The sequence below is a fragment of the Schistocerca gregaria genome, chromosome 1 (assembly GCF_023897955.1).
Source record: "Schistocerca gregaria isolate iqSchGreg1 chromosome 1, iqSchGreg1.2, whole genome shotgun sequence".
Classification (NCBI taxonomy): domain Eukaryota; kingdom Metazoa; phylum Arthropoda; class Insecta; order Orthoptera; family Acrididae; genus Schistocerca; species Schistocerca gregaria.
Genome location: NC_064920.1, coordinates 378,522,263 through 378,536,985, shown reverse-complemented (window position 1 = coordinate 378,536,985; position 14,723 = coordinate 378,522,263). Strand labels below are relative to the sequence as shown.

Sequence of the window (14,723 nt, the reverse complement as noted above, 5' to 3'; positions counted from 1 at the left end):
AAAGTTCATACCCTATGACCAAATTCTTATTTATGTGGTTGGCTCTATTCATTCCACTGTTTGCTTCGCTCTAAGGTTTTGTAATAATTTATACTTGGCTTTTTCACATCACTGACATTAAACGTGATATGATGAGTACACTGAGTAACTGTAAGAAATAAATGTTCATTTATGAATGAAACTGAATACAACCTGGTTAAATTTTATATCATGCTAGCTCATTTGCATAAGGTAATGTTGTAATTTGACATGAAAGACTACAAATATTTGAAATTTGAGTTATTGAAATAAAGCACAGTATACTGACACTGGTATTTAACATTATGATAATCATGATTCATTCTCAATGGATTATTGTTTTGTCACCTTGTTTTGAATTGGGCTATAACAAAACATATAAAGCTAGCACTGGAAATTACTTAGGTGTTTTTCTTACCCACACCGCACAAAGCAGGAAATTGGGGAATTATGTAATTATTGCTTCTTTTTACAAAATGGCATGTTATTCATCACTAAAATACTTATATTTATTCTTCAAGTGTAGCAACATACCTTTGGTGCACCTGTGGATTTCAGGTTTCTCACTTTGTTACCCTGATCTGTTATCTCTTGTGTCAATGTGGAAATGGCAGCAGTATCCTCACCAGCACCTGCAGTTGACATTTTGGGAGCAGTATCTTTAGAATACAGGTCAGCTTTCCAGTCCTCTCCAGTAATGGTTTTGAATTCTGCTTTCAGGTCCAGTAGCTTTTTCACTTCTGCATCAACTATACTTTTAGATGCCTTCTCAGATTTCAGTTTCCTTACAATATCTCCCTGCTCTGAAATTGCTTTTAATAAGTTGTTTCTTGTATCAGGTGCTACAGCACCAGCACTTGGCGAAATATTGTTCTTTGGTGCTAATTCTACTTTCCAGTCCTCTCCTGTAACAGCTTTGAATTCTACTTTCAGATCAAGTAGTTTTTTCACTTCAGTATCAATCGCACTTTTAGGTGCTTTTTCAGATTTCAGTTTCCTAACAACATCTCCTTGTTCTGAAATTGCTTTTAGCAAATTATTTCTAACATCAGGAGCTACAGATCCTGCAGAAGTATCTTTTGCTATACTATGGTCCTTTGATGCTAATTCCGCCCTCCAGTCTTCTCCTGTAACAGACTTAAACTCAGCTTTCAGGTCCAAAAGCTTCTTCACCTCTGCATCTATTACAACTTTATCTGCTTTCTCAGATTTTAGTTTTCTTACTGTTAATCCTTGACTTGCTATTTTTTCTAGTAAATCATTTCTAACATCAATGCTTGTATTAAGTGATGGCAATTCTAGTTCCTTTTTTACCTTTGGGACAAGGTCAACTCGCCAGTCTTCTCCAGTGACAGATTTGAATTGAGCTTTTAAATCTAGCAGTTTTTTTACTTCAGTATCAATTATATTTTTGGCAGCTTTCTCTTGTTTCAACTTTCGAACAGTGTCACCCTGTGCAGAAATTTTAAGCAAAAGCTCGTCTGTAATACTAGTATCCTTAACCTGATTTGGTGGTTTTTCTTGTTCCTCTTGAGTGATTTTTGGTGGATCAAAATCGATTTTAAGTCTTTCACCAGTCAAGGCTTTAGTTTCTGACCTTAATGTAAGGAGAGCCTTCACTTCTTTTTCAATTGTTTCTTCACTGGCATTTTCTTCCTTCAATTTACTAACTAATTTTTCTTGAGAATCTATTTTTTGTAAAAGTGCATCTTTAGCATCTGAACCTACAGTATACACAGATTCAACTTTGAATGAAAGAGAGTATGGAGTAGCCCCAGATTTGAGATCTCTTCCGGCTTCCTGTTGCTGAGTACTTCTGCTTTCCTTATTCCCAAATTCCTGTGAAAATAAAAACAGAAAGGCTAGCATCAATTTAAACATCATCGAGAGAAAATCTATTCAGCTTGAGAAGGATACTACTTAAATTAATTGGACTAAAACTTTAAACTTTCTTTAGGCTTTCCATCCCCCCTAATCTGCCCTGTAAAGACCCCCCCCCCCACTCTCTCATTTTAAAATATGCACACACGATTGGGGGAGGGGAGAAGTGGCAAGAACTAATAGAGAACAGAACTATGTCATTATTCTGAAGAACAGATGAATAATGGTAACATAAACAACCAAAGCCAAACTTATATCATAATACAGACTGCTATATCCCCCACTACATGGAAAGAAAAAGTGTGGTTGTAAATTAGCATGTATTAAAGAGTGCTACAGGATTACCAAATGTATACAAATAAAAACTTTTAGGTTCACCATTGACATTGTAATTCTGTCAGAGGCAGCAAAGGACTTGGAAGAGCAGTTGAACGGAATGGATAGTGTCTTGAAAGGAGGATATAAGATGAACATCAACAAAAGCAAAACGAGGATAATGGAATGTAGTCGAATTAAGTCGGGTGATGCTCAGGGTATTAGATTAGGAAATGAGACACTTATTAAAGTAGTAAAGGAGTTTTGCTATTTGGGGAGCAAAATAACTGATGATGGGCGAAGTAGGCAGGATATAAAATGTAGACTAGGAATGGGAAGGAAAGCGTTTCTGAAGAAGAGAAATTTGTTAACATCGAGTATAGATTTAAGCATCAGGAAGTCGTTTCTGAAAGCATTTGTATGAAGTGTAGCCATGTATGGAAGTGAAACATGGACGATAAATAGTTTGGACAAGAAGAGAATAGAAGCTTTCGAAATGTGGTGCTACAGGAGAATGCTGAAGATTAGGTGGGTAGATCACATAACTACTGAGGAGGTGTTGAATAGGATTGGGGAGAAGAGAAGTTTGTGGCACAACTTGACTAGAAGAAGGGATCGGTTGGTAGGGCATGTTCTGAGGCATCAAGGGATCACTAATTTAGTATTGGAGGGCAGCGTGGAGGGTAAAAATCGTAGAGGGAGACCAAAAGATGAATACATGAAGCAGATTCAGAAGGATGTAGGTTGAAGTATGTACTGGGAGATGAAGAAGCTTGCACAGGATAGAGTAGCATGGAGACCTGCATCAAACCAGTCTCAGGACTGAAGACCACAACAACAAATTGACTTGTCAGATAATGATATTAGTGTACATTTTCTCTCCTTTCTTTTCAAATTGCCCACATTGCCAGGATCATATTGTCACTGTATTTGGAAACATCTGTGATGCAAGCAGTCTCTGCCAATGGCTGGCCTAAAGAATTCTATAAATGAAGGCACTGAAAGGGAACTGTGATTAGCTTCTTTTGATGATTCTTCTTGAGTTGTCTGTATATGTAATATTCCGGTACTTCGATTTTAGTTGCACATTCCTCTGTATAATTTGGTGTGAAGTTAGGCATATTTTATGAAGACTTAATTCTGTAAATCCATGTGTTTGAATATTTGCACACTAATTCTGTAACTATTGCTTTAATGAAAATATTTGCACATAACCAAAATAAACAATTAATATTTCTGTAAACTTCTTCCTGTTACAAAACTTGATATGGCAAAATGAAACATTCATATGCTAGGGAAATTATTGAAGGGGAAATAATGATTTGTTTCGTGCGAGTCTTTGATTTAAAAACAGACATTACACAAATCTACTCATGAAAGTTTACAGTTTCAGGGTTGCCACAAGTTTCCCCAAGTGAAATTCCCTGATTTCCAGTCATAATTTAGCATTTCGCCCTAACAAATTTTGAGATCTCAGGGGTAAGTAAAGATACAAGTTGACAAAAAAATATAACTACTTTCATATTTCTAAATGTGTGAGCAAAAATCTTAAGCACTAACTGCAACGTTTTTTGCAATGAACTGTTTTTAGATGGAGAAAGTAAGCCAAATGGTATGTGTGTTTCATTAAGACCACTGTTGTTATTTTATTTCAAAAAAACAAAACACGCTTGGTGACAAAAATAAACATTTCATTGGAGTCACAAGACATAATTAAAGTAGCTTCACTGATTTCAGAAGTAAGTAGGCCTCTTGGAGGAAGAGGATAAGAAGAGTTGTGTAAACAAACACTATAGGTGAGTGCCAATAAAATGTTGGTTCAACTATGTTCATTAGTATTGGTTATAACCCACTGAGTTTTATTTATTATTTTACAAGTACTGCACAGTTTTTCTTTCAGAAACACATGAGTACATAGCGTATAAACTGCCAGTGACAATTTTCTTCTTCTTATAGTCCATACTTTCTAATATATAAACTACTTTTGGAGTGCCAACATTTACTAGAATAAAAAAAACGTCACACTGTACAATGTACTTGCAGTGTGACCATCAACTTTCCTGAAATCCATTATCTGTGGCCTCTGGCCTGCCGAAGAGCATGTCAGTCCTGTATCCATGGACAAACCATGAAAATCCACGGCATTACCCACACACACAAACAGACCTGGCCTGCACATTAGTTGCAAATGATGGGCTTCAGATTGACAGGCCCAATTGTCAGAGATACCCACAGAAACTGCCTACAGTTTTCACCCATCATGGAAGTCCACTGGTGCGGCCAGCTATTTACATGTCACAGACACAATGCTGATGAAATGAGACCACGGTAATCAATCCATGCAACAGATGACTTGTGCAAATACTCTGAGAATCAATACTAATGAGGATAGGTAGCAACTCAATGTAAAAATGATCAGCGAGGCACAGACACACACATAGAAAAGACACACACACTCTAACAACTAAACTTTTGGCCACAACCTTTGTCAGAAAGCCCACACACAATCACTCAGACACAACTCATGCACACACAACCACTGTCTCCGACCACTGCGTCAACAGTCTCTGAGAATCAAACCACTCCTCATGCGCCGGCCGCGGTGGTCTCACGGTTCTAGGCGCGCAGCCCGGAACTGTGCGACTGCTACAGTTGCAGGTTCGAATCCTGCCTCGGGCATGGATGTGTGTGATGTCCTTAGGTTAGTTAGGTTTAAGTAGTTCTAAGTTCTAGGGGACTAATGACCACAGCAGTTGAGTCCCATAGTGCTCAGAGCAATTTGAACCATTTTTGAACTCCTCATGCCTCCCTGTCTCTCGTCAGCAGCTGCTAGGCTAGTGGCAATAAGTGATGGCAGCATTGACTGCAGGCTGAGGGGAGTGGTAGGAAGGGGAGAAGTAGTAAGATTGAGGTAGGAGGGAAGCGGTAAACGTTCTCAGCTGCACCCAGCCTACGATGATGCATGAAACCTCAGTAAACAAACCACTTCATCCACTGAGACAAAAATGAGGTTTTCCCAGTCCCCCTCAAATTTCCCTGACGTGTTTGAAATTCCCCGATTTCCAGAACTTATGGCAACCCTGAGTTTATGAAGAAAGTAATTACTGACTTTTAAGTAGGAGTACATTTAGGTAAGCAAGTTTTTTTACGAGTAAACCCCCAAGTTTTTTGTAGAGAATACTTCACATCTGGAACGGTTATAGTAAAATTTTCAGGTCTTGGCAAATGTTGAATGGGTCTCTACAGAAGATGGAATAAAATTGGATTGCATTTTGAAGTATGTCAATAACTGTTATTTTCTGGTTTTCTCACAGCACATCAAGATACCCTAAGTTATTGCCTGTTCTGATTACAGCGCAGATTGTGACTGACTGTGTGTCTCATGCTAATTATGATGGGTGCTGAGTCAGAGCAGCTGATTCAATTATCAGATCTGGTTACCAACACATTACATATATTCAGCTTAATTTTCTTTTGTTGAACATTGTAATTATTTCACTAGGTGACTAAATACAACAGTCACTTAGAAATACAGTCAAGGTTGTGGGAACAGTTTGAACAGAAGGAACAATAACTTTTTCATTACATACACAGGCCAGCCAGAGACAGTGGTCCCGCGAGCGCGCGCGTGCTCGCACGCGCCTGTTTGTGTATGTACTGCATTTGTGTCAATATGTGCATGTACGTTGTCTATTTCAGAAGAAGCCTTCTGGCCAAAACCTTAGATGTTTATATATAATTTTAAATGTTTCTTTGTAGGAAATCATAAATATCTTGACATTCTTCTCAATTTCTTTGAAACTTTGACAACTTCGTATTTGAATATGCGAGTTTTAATATACACACTGGAGCACCATATGGTATATATTTATTGTAATAAGGCACTTCTGTAACCATACAAAAAATACATGCATATTCAAATGCAATGTAGTGTTAAATATCAAAGGAATCAGTGAGAATTTTTCAATATATAAGGTTTTGAACAAATGAACATGACATTTTATCTAACAATGTATCTCTCTCTCTCTCTCTCTCTCTCTCTCTCTCTCTCTCTCTCTCTCTCTCTCACACACACACACACACACACACACACACACACACACACACACACACACACACACACACACACCATCACACCATATGGTGCTCCAGTAAGTATAAATAAAAGAAAACAGGTGTATTCAAATGCAACATTGTGTCAATTTCAAAGCAATTAGTGCAAAACTTTCAGAAATGTACGATTTTGGACAAATGAACTTTTACATCTACATAACTAAAAATGTTAATGTTCATCTGTTCAAAATGTTAAGTTACAGATTGCTGTAACAATAACCAAGGCTCAAGATCAGTGAGAGGGGAAAACAGGAAGTGAACAGGGAGTGGGAGGAAATGGACATAGAATGCAGAATGGATGGGATAGGAGGGGAGGGGGAGGGAGAGGTGGGGATAGACATAGAAAGGGGGGGGGGAAGAGATGGTGGGCAGATAGGGGGGCAAGACGAGAAGAGGGGCAAGAAGAGAAGGGGGGAGAGAAAACAGACAATGAGTATTTATTATTCTCATTTAACCCAACCGACCCACAACAATGCATGGCTACTGAACAGATAGTATGTAGAAAAAAAGTAGAAACAAAAAACTATTAAATGTTAAATATGACATCAGATTCCAAATGTTCGACATTAGCATTTTGGAGGTTATTTTTTAACCACTGTTTATAATGAAATGAAAATGTATGTAGATTTATAAAATAAAGGCAATTTAGTACGATGCCAGCAATGCATACAATACTCATATAAAATAATTTGATATTTACAGACTAACAAGATAATTACTAAATAAATCGTTGACTCACTAAACAATTACAAATCCAAAATCACCTGACAGAAAAGGAAGTAGTACAGAAAAATGTGGGAATAGACATGGACACAATAAGGAACTTAAAACAGATGCAACTGGAAAAGAAGACTTCCAGGACAGGAGAAAAAAAGCAAGAACTGGAAGAAAGCAGACATGAGAAGGAACAACATTCTTGAAGAATGAAAGAAGTGTGACCTCAAAGGAAACTGCAGTTGGAAACAAAGCTGATTTACTGTACACTCTAGAAGAAATATTCAAAATAAATAAGTAAGTAAAGCTTACAGAATACTCACAAATAAGTGTTGCAGTTTGACAGAGTTGGTAAGCAGTAGCTTCTTTGTGGAACTGCTGAAGGCCACTCAATATAGTTCGTCTGAGCAAGAATTACAGCAGTCACAAAACTGTTTAAAAACTGTCATGACCGGCTCCAAGTCTGACATGTAGTGAGAAAACAGAGAAAGAGACAGTCTTGTTGAGCAAAAAAAGTTGTACATCTGATCCCAATATTCCCTCTGAATATTAGTTTCAATTTTAAGCCCTCTTAAATTTGGCCAAAACTGTCATACATTTTGAATGACTCTTTGCAGTCTGTTAGTAAAGGGCAATGACTACTCTGTATCTTGAGATCAAATTTTACATAGTTTAGCATTAGTATATTAGGAAACCCAGTGCAAAATTTCATCCAGAATTAAAATGGTAGGATGGGGATCACTGCTGGACTTTCTGTGGAATGACTGACAGTATTTTTAGTTGCTGTGTATACTACTTTCAGCTTACACATAGTGATGTTTCCAGCACAACCAACCGAGTATAAGATTGAAAAGGGATGCTTGATTGAGCTTATAAATAGTGGATGGCCTCACTCAAGGTCAAATTTCTACAGTAGCTTGTACAAGGGCTAGAAAGTTTTAGGGTGAGCTCAGTTAAGAGGTAACTTGTTACCTTCATGAGGAGGTTCCCTTACTTACAGAATTTAGTTCAATTAGTGGGGAAAACAGATCAGAAGGCAAACAGAGCCTGTTTCATCAAAATACGAGAGAAATTGGAAGTGAAGTCGATGAACTGCTGCTAAATCTTGTCATTATTTGTATCTCAAAGTGGTAACGAAATATCAAGTCTTTCTTTAGAAGGGTAGACCCCACCTGATTTTTATGTGAGGAAATCATTGCAGGTGGAAGAGGTGGCCATTTATACAGGGTTGAGAAAATAAATATGGCCTACCACATGATCCACACCAGTAGAGAGAGCAGTCCGGGCTGTATCAGTGTGAGTGGAGCAGTGCAATGACGACAGTGGTACTCACATTGGACCAGTGGGTGTTTGTTGTGGAATGTTACGTGAGAACGAAGTCGTGAAATGGTGTGGTGACAGGTTTGGTGAGAAGTTTAATGGTGTCAACATGACAACATAGAGTGGCATGCAACACTTAGGCCAAAAATCAAAAAACATTCCAAAATTTGCACACATACCAGAAAATGTGGCTGCAGTTTACTAGAAAATGCTTCAGAGTCCTACCAACTCAACCTGTCACCAGTCGCAAGAGTACTCATCATGCGGATGAGTATTCCACCTGGACCTGCATATGCACCCCTACCAAGTGTGTGTTGTTTATGAATTAAACCCAGCAGATGCTCCTCCAGTTTCGTGAGTAGCTGTTCACTGAGATAACAATAAGGAACATAGCAGAACCAACATTTTATCGGTGGTCATCTATAGTGTTGGTTTACATAACTCTTCCTTGTCTTATACACTTCTTTCAAGAAGCCTACTCTTTTCTGAGAATATTTCTGAAATCAGTGAAGGTATTTTAAATCTGTCTTGCCACTGCATGGAAATGAGTATTTTTTGTCACCAGATATGTTTCGTTTTATTGAAATAAAATAACAACAGTGGTCTTAATGAAACACATATACCATTTTGCTTGCTTTCTGCATTTGGCTTGCTTCTCCATCTAAAAACAGTTCATTACAAAAGATGTTGATGTTAGTACTAAAGATTTTTGCTCACGGGGGAGAGAAATACAGAAATCCTTACAATTTTTTGTCAACTTACATTTTTACTTACCCTTGAGATATGAAAACTTGTCAGGGAAAAATGCTAGAACTTGCCTGGAAATCAGGCTAATGACAGGGAATTTCACTTGGCTAAACTTGTGGCAACTCTGACCTCAGAAACCTTGGTTGCCTGATTTTAGTTAGTTGGTTGCATGTTCCACTGATCAATTACACGGTATGATAGCCATTATGATGTGGAATGTTCAAGTGCACATTAAGAGTTAAAGATTAATGATTCTATTATTTACCCCATTCCCTTAAATGGCACAAAATGCATATACTATATTTATAGATTTATTTATTCCTATTCAATAATTCATCTATGGTATAGAAGGAGTTGTCAAGGAGCTATGATTTCAATTTATTTTTGAAGCTATTACTGCCGTCTGTCAGAAATTTTATTTCCTCTGGTAATTTGCTGAAACTTTTTATAGCAGCATATTTTACCCTTTCCGTGTCAAAGATAGGTCTTTCTTTTTTATAATCATGAATGTCGCTGTTGTTTTTAAACTGGTCCATGTTGTTGAGAACAAATTTCGTTAGTGTGTAAATGTACTGTGAGGCTGTTGTAAGAATTCCCAATCTTTTAAAAAGATGCCTACAAGATATGTGACTATGAACCCCACACATTATTATAAACACTTTCTTTTCAGCAGTGAATACTTTTTGTCTAAATGTTGAGTTACCTCAAAATATTATTCCGTATAACGTCAGAGAGTGAAATTGAGCAAAGTATGTTACCTTACTAATTTCTATATCCTCAAAATTGGCAATTATTCTGATTGCAAAAGTTGCTGAACCTAGTCGCTTTAGAAGATCCAAAATATGAATTTTCCAATTAAGATTCTCATCTATATGTACATCCAATTACTGGCTAGCACACTTCTGCACTCCCTTTTTCTGAACTGTGTCTTGCCTGGGAACTGAGCATGCCTGAAAAAGACATAGCACAGGCGATTGGTGAACTAATGTATGTTGTTGTGCTCTTCATGTGACTACTGAATATGCCATCATACCATGTGAGTCTATGCTCTTCAGTGTTTTGATAATTATTTGATTTTTCTCTGTGCTTGTTTCTGGTAGCTGCATATGACATAACTGTCTCAGAGCATCAGCTTCTAAAAGATCACAAGAAGTGATGTGAATAATTCAACAACTACAATCAGTCTCGATACATTTTTATAACTAGTATGCAGTTTTAATTTTATTCTGAAAGCTGCATATTATCTTGGGGCATAAAACATTGTTTCAGCCCTTCAGGTGTTAATTCAGCACTTGGTAGTATTGTCTTTGGTGAAATTATGTACCTGGACTGTTATGAATGTTGTTCATATTAGTTCGCATTTTCTGTTTCCTCCTGCCTGATATTCTTAATCCCACAATTTATCTACAGCGGTTCCTTATAAATACTTTGTTTTGCCTGCACTTTTTAATAGACAATAACTGTCCAAGTACACTACAAAGGTTTGTGGAAATGTGTGTAACTGTCATTTGTGTTGTATGTATTGTGTAATTTTTGTCGAGTGCACTCTTTGAGATGGGCTACCTACAACTGAAATTAACCCATATAAATCTAAATCTTTTGCTTTACTACCCTGTGATATAGTGGCTCTACTGTTAATTCCTTTTAATGTTACTGTTTGTTGTTTGTACATATTGATCTGACAGCCGTTATTATTCTTTTCTTATAGCTTGTCTCTCCGTTAGAGAACAACATGTGAAGATATCATTTACAGATGCTCTACTGTTTCAATGTACTTCTGTTGCAAAGTACACTTTCTGCATCACATTGGATGCTTCAAACAATCTATTAATATTAAATTCTTTCTTATGGACTGCTTAGCAAACTGTATTGTGAGGAGAAGAAAAATCCTATGATCTGAATTAGGGGTATATGTAGGGGCCCATAAGTAAAAGTTCTTTAGTTAAAAATTTCAGCGCTCATGGACAGGCTTAAGATACTTATGAACTTTGTCTTGATGTGTCATTTCTTTTGAATGAAACATTACGTTTGATACTGGATACTGGATGGGGAAAAAAAAGTGGCCTGGAGAACATAGTTCCAGGGTACAAAGAAAGCAGCAAGGGAAAGGAAATACAGTACTAACTTAAATATAGCAGACGCTCTGGGCACTTTTGGTCCCTGGTCAGTAAGTTACTGAAGGTGGATCAAAGCTGGACTGCTGTGTAAATCTCCTACAAGGTTCAGCCATCTGTATGGGCAGTTGCTCCATTCTGTTGGAAGTAACTGTAGGTCTTTCCACCTCCACTGATGCTGCCACAAGTTTCAAAACATTGGCAATGTAATGCACCAAAGTCAGTGTCTGATGAAAGAAGATGGGAGCAATAATGTGGCATGTAGACACTGCACACCAAATCCCAACAACTCATGTGGTCACTTATTCACGTTTCACAGACAGCATGTTGATGAAATGAGACTCTGGTGATCAATACATGCAAACAGATAACTTGTGAAAATACTCTGAGAATCAGTAATAAAGAGGATAGATCACAACTCACCGTAAAGGTGATAAGTGAGCCACAGACAGGTACATAGGAAAGACAATCACACTCTCACAACTAAATTTTTGGCCACAGCCTTTGTCAGAAAATGAGAGCGCGCACGCGCGTGCACACACACACACACACACACACACACACACACACACACACACACACACACACACACAATCACTCACATACAACTCGCGCACACTTGACTGCTGTCTCTGGCTGCTGTGTCAACAATCTCTAGGAATCAGATCCAAACAAACTGCTCCTCACACCTCCCTGTCTCTTGTCGGCAGCTGCTCGGCTAGTGGCAAATAGTGATGGCAGTACTGACTGCAAGCTGAGGGGAGCGGTAGGAAGGGTAGAACTAGTAAGACTGAGGTAATCGGGAAGTGACACACATTCTCAGCTGCACCCAGCCAGGGACGATGCACGACATCTCAGTAAACAAACCATTTCATCTACTGAAACAAAAACAAGATTTTTCCAGTGTTTTTTCAAATTTCCCTGACACATCTGAAATTCTCTGATTTCCAGAACTTGTGGCAACCCTAAAGGTAATATGGAAGAGAGGAGTGAACATATCTCGGTGGATACATATAATTTGGAGTTGGACTTTTAGTTTGGTTTAGGTAAGGAGCATTATCCCTGCAGTTTGATTTGGGTAACAAGCATCAGTAGAAAATCCAATTTATTCTGTCATGTGTGATGCACTCACTAGACTAAAGAATAAGCAGAGAACATTAGACACTGTCTTCATTTTAACAAAAGCATTTAAATATATCGACCATGATATTCTTTTGCACAAAGTGAAACATTACAGAATTAGAAAAGCAGCTGGACAATGAGCCATTTTATACCAAGAAAATAAGAAACAGAAAGGTTTCTTCCAGTGCCAATGAATCTGGAACAAATGGCAAGCATAAATTTTGACAAATTCATTAAAAACAAAAGGTATTTGTGCTCAATGGATACATTACAAACACAGCAGCAAGTATGGTAAAGCCAATGTTTGTGCAGCAACAACCAGTTGACATACTTTAAATTTGAGTATTCATCATCAGCAACAGCCAGTTCCTAAAGCTGAAAAAGCAAATGGAAGCTGTGGACTGCTCTACAATAATGAAGACTATTGAGAATATCTCAGCGAATCAGAGTGAAAAATTTTCACCACTTTTCTGGTAGCTGAAAGTGCTTCTATTCTGTTCCAGATTTTCTATTTAGAAGTGCCGTAAATCAGATGTGCTGTTATCTGAATTAGCCTGAGCGTGTGAGTGTCATTACCTTTACATAATTTCTGATCAGGGAGCCCATGAAGTACTTTGTGTTTTAGCAGGAATGTAGGAGTTACTGCCAGTGTCAGAAGTGGAACTAATTTTCTTTTTTTAGAATAGGAGCAACGGCAAAACGTCCAACAGGAAATTTATTTGATTTTTGTTTCGAATTATGATGCAGCTAGCAATAGGGAACGACACTCAGTAATTTTCAATGAGTATGACAAAGCTGAAAATGTTGGTGTCTTAAAGTACTGCACATTCTTGATAAATTATTAATTATTTTTCACAAAAGGAAATAACTGCACAGACAATATATTATTTTTCAAAAGAGAAAATAACTTTATGGACAATATCTTATTTTCCAAAACAGAAAATAACTGCACAGCCAATTTCTTATACAGATTTTTTACAGTGTAAGTTGAGTCTACGTTAATGAATTCATTGATCTATTTTTTACTTTCAATGAATTTGCACAGAGTAACAATGACATACGGAAACACATTTTTTTTAAAAAAATATATTTTTTTCAGTCTCAGGTTACACAAATGTTATCAACTGCTTATGAGTCACTTTGCAACACATTCCATCATCTCATGACAACTTGGTATTAAGTTGAAACTAGTACTATCATCATCTGTGAGAAAAGTTCAAGAAATTGTTTTAATGAGAATTTCCTACAATCATTTAACATTAAGTCTAAATATTTTAAGTCACTCAGCTAATTTACAAATAACAAGGAATCATATTTGTAAGTGAGACACTAAGAGCGGAAAATGTGTTTTATTGTTTAGGTAGCAAAATAAAGCATTTTAATGCAGACTGGAAATACTAAGAACAGCATTACTGAAAAATATGTAAATGCTGAATATAAATTTAAATGCCACGAAGTCTTTTCTGAAGCTATTTGTCAGGAGAGTAGCTTTATAAATAAGTGAAACAGGTGCTAAACAGTTCAGACAAGCTTCTGAAATGTGGTTCTCCTGGAGGATGTTGCAAATTAGATGGTTAGAGCAAATAACTGATGAGGAGTTACTGAATTGACTAAGGGCAGAAAAGACATTTATAGCACAACCTGACTAAAAGAAGGGGTCAATCAATAGGGTACATCCTGAAGCATCAAAGAATCACCAGTCTGGTAATGGTGCGGGTTAAAACTGGAGATGGAGATCAAGGCTGCAATACAATAAGCAAGTTCAAATGGATGTAGGTTGCAGTAGTTATGCAGACAAGAAAAGGCTTGTGCAGCACAGACTAGCGTGAAGAGCTGTGTCAAACCTGCCTTTGGACTGAAGACCACACCAAGGACAAGTAAATTTTACGCCCTTAAGCATGACAAAACAAAATATTTGCAGAGCTCTTTCTGTCATAGCCCTCTCATTGTAAACAACTCATCACAGTTGGATTACTGTTTCTGAACCATATTATCTCAACAAAAGGAAGGAAAATTTATTTTTACTTGATTTACTGGTCTTATGGTAGGTTTGCATGGGCCAAAAAGTTGCACATTGGCAACAATATGGCTCAGCAACATTGCCAGGCCACACTACCAGCTATGCAAACTGCCACCACATATTCAGTAACATTGCCAACTGCTGCTTGAAAATATTTGCGGCAAATCATTTCCAGGGCAGAAGTATTTATATGCGCCACAGCACTGGAAGCTAATGAAACTGAGTGCAGCTCTTCTGCTTTTGTCTTCTACACTGAAAGAAGTTAGTAACCAAAAGATAGAGCGGGCTTTGTAAATGTGTTCTTTCTTAAATGATCTGCTTCTGAAACTTTAATTCATGAATTGTATCTGGATAAACAT

The 14,723-nt window shown here is 37.4% G+C and overlaps 1 protein-coding gene across 1 annotated transcript in view; it reads right to left on the bottom strand.

The window, feature by feature from the left end:
- LOC126347959 (bifunctional glutamate/proline--tRNA ligase) overlaps positions 1 to 14,723 on the bottom strand; it is a 205,291-nt gene that overhangs the window by 71,938 nt on the left and 118,630 nt on the right. The window contains exon 14 of the mRNA XM_050002314.1: positions 553 to 1,857. Coding sequence (XP_049858271.1) covers positions 553 to 1,857 — 1,305 coding nt within the window. The remainder of the gene's footprint in view (positions 1 to 552; positions 1,858 to 14,723) is intronic.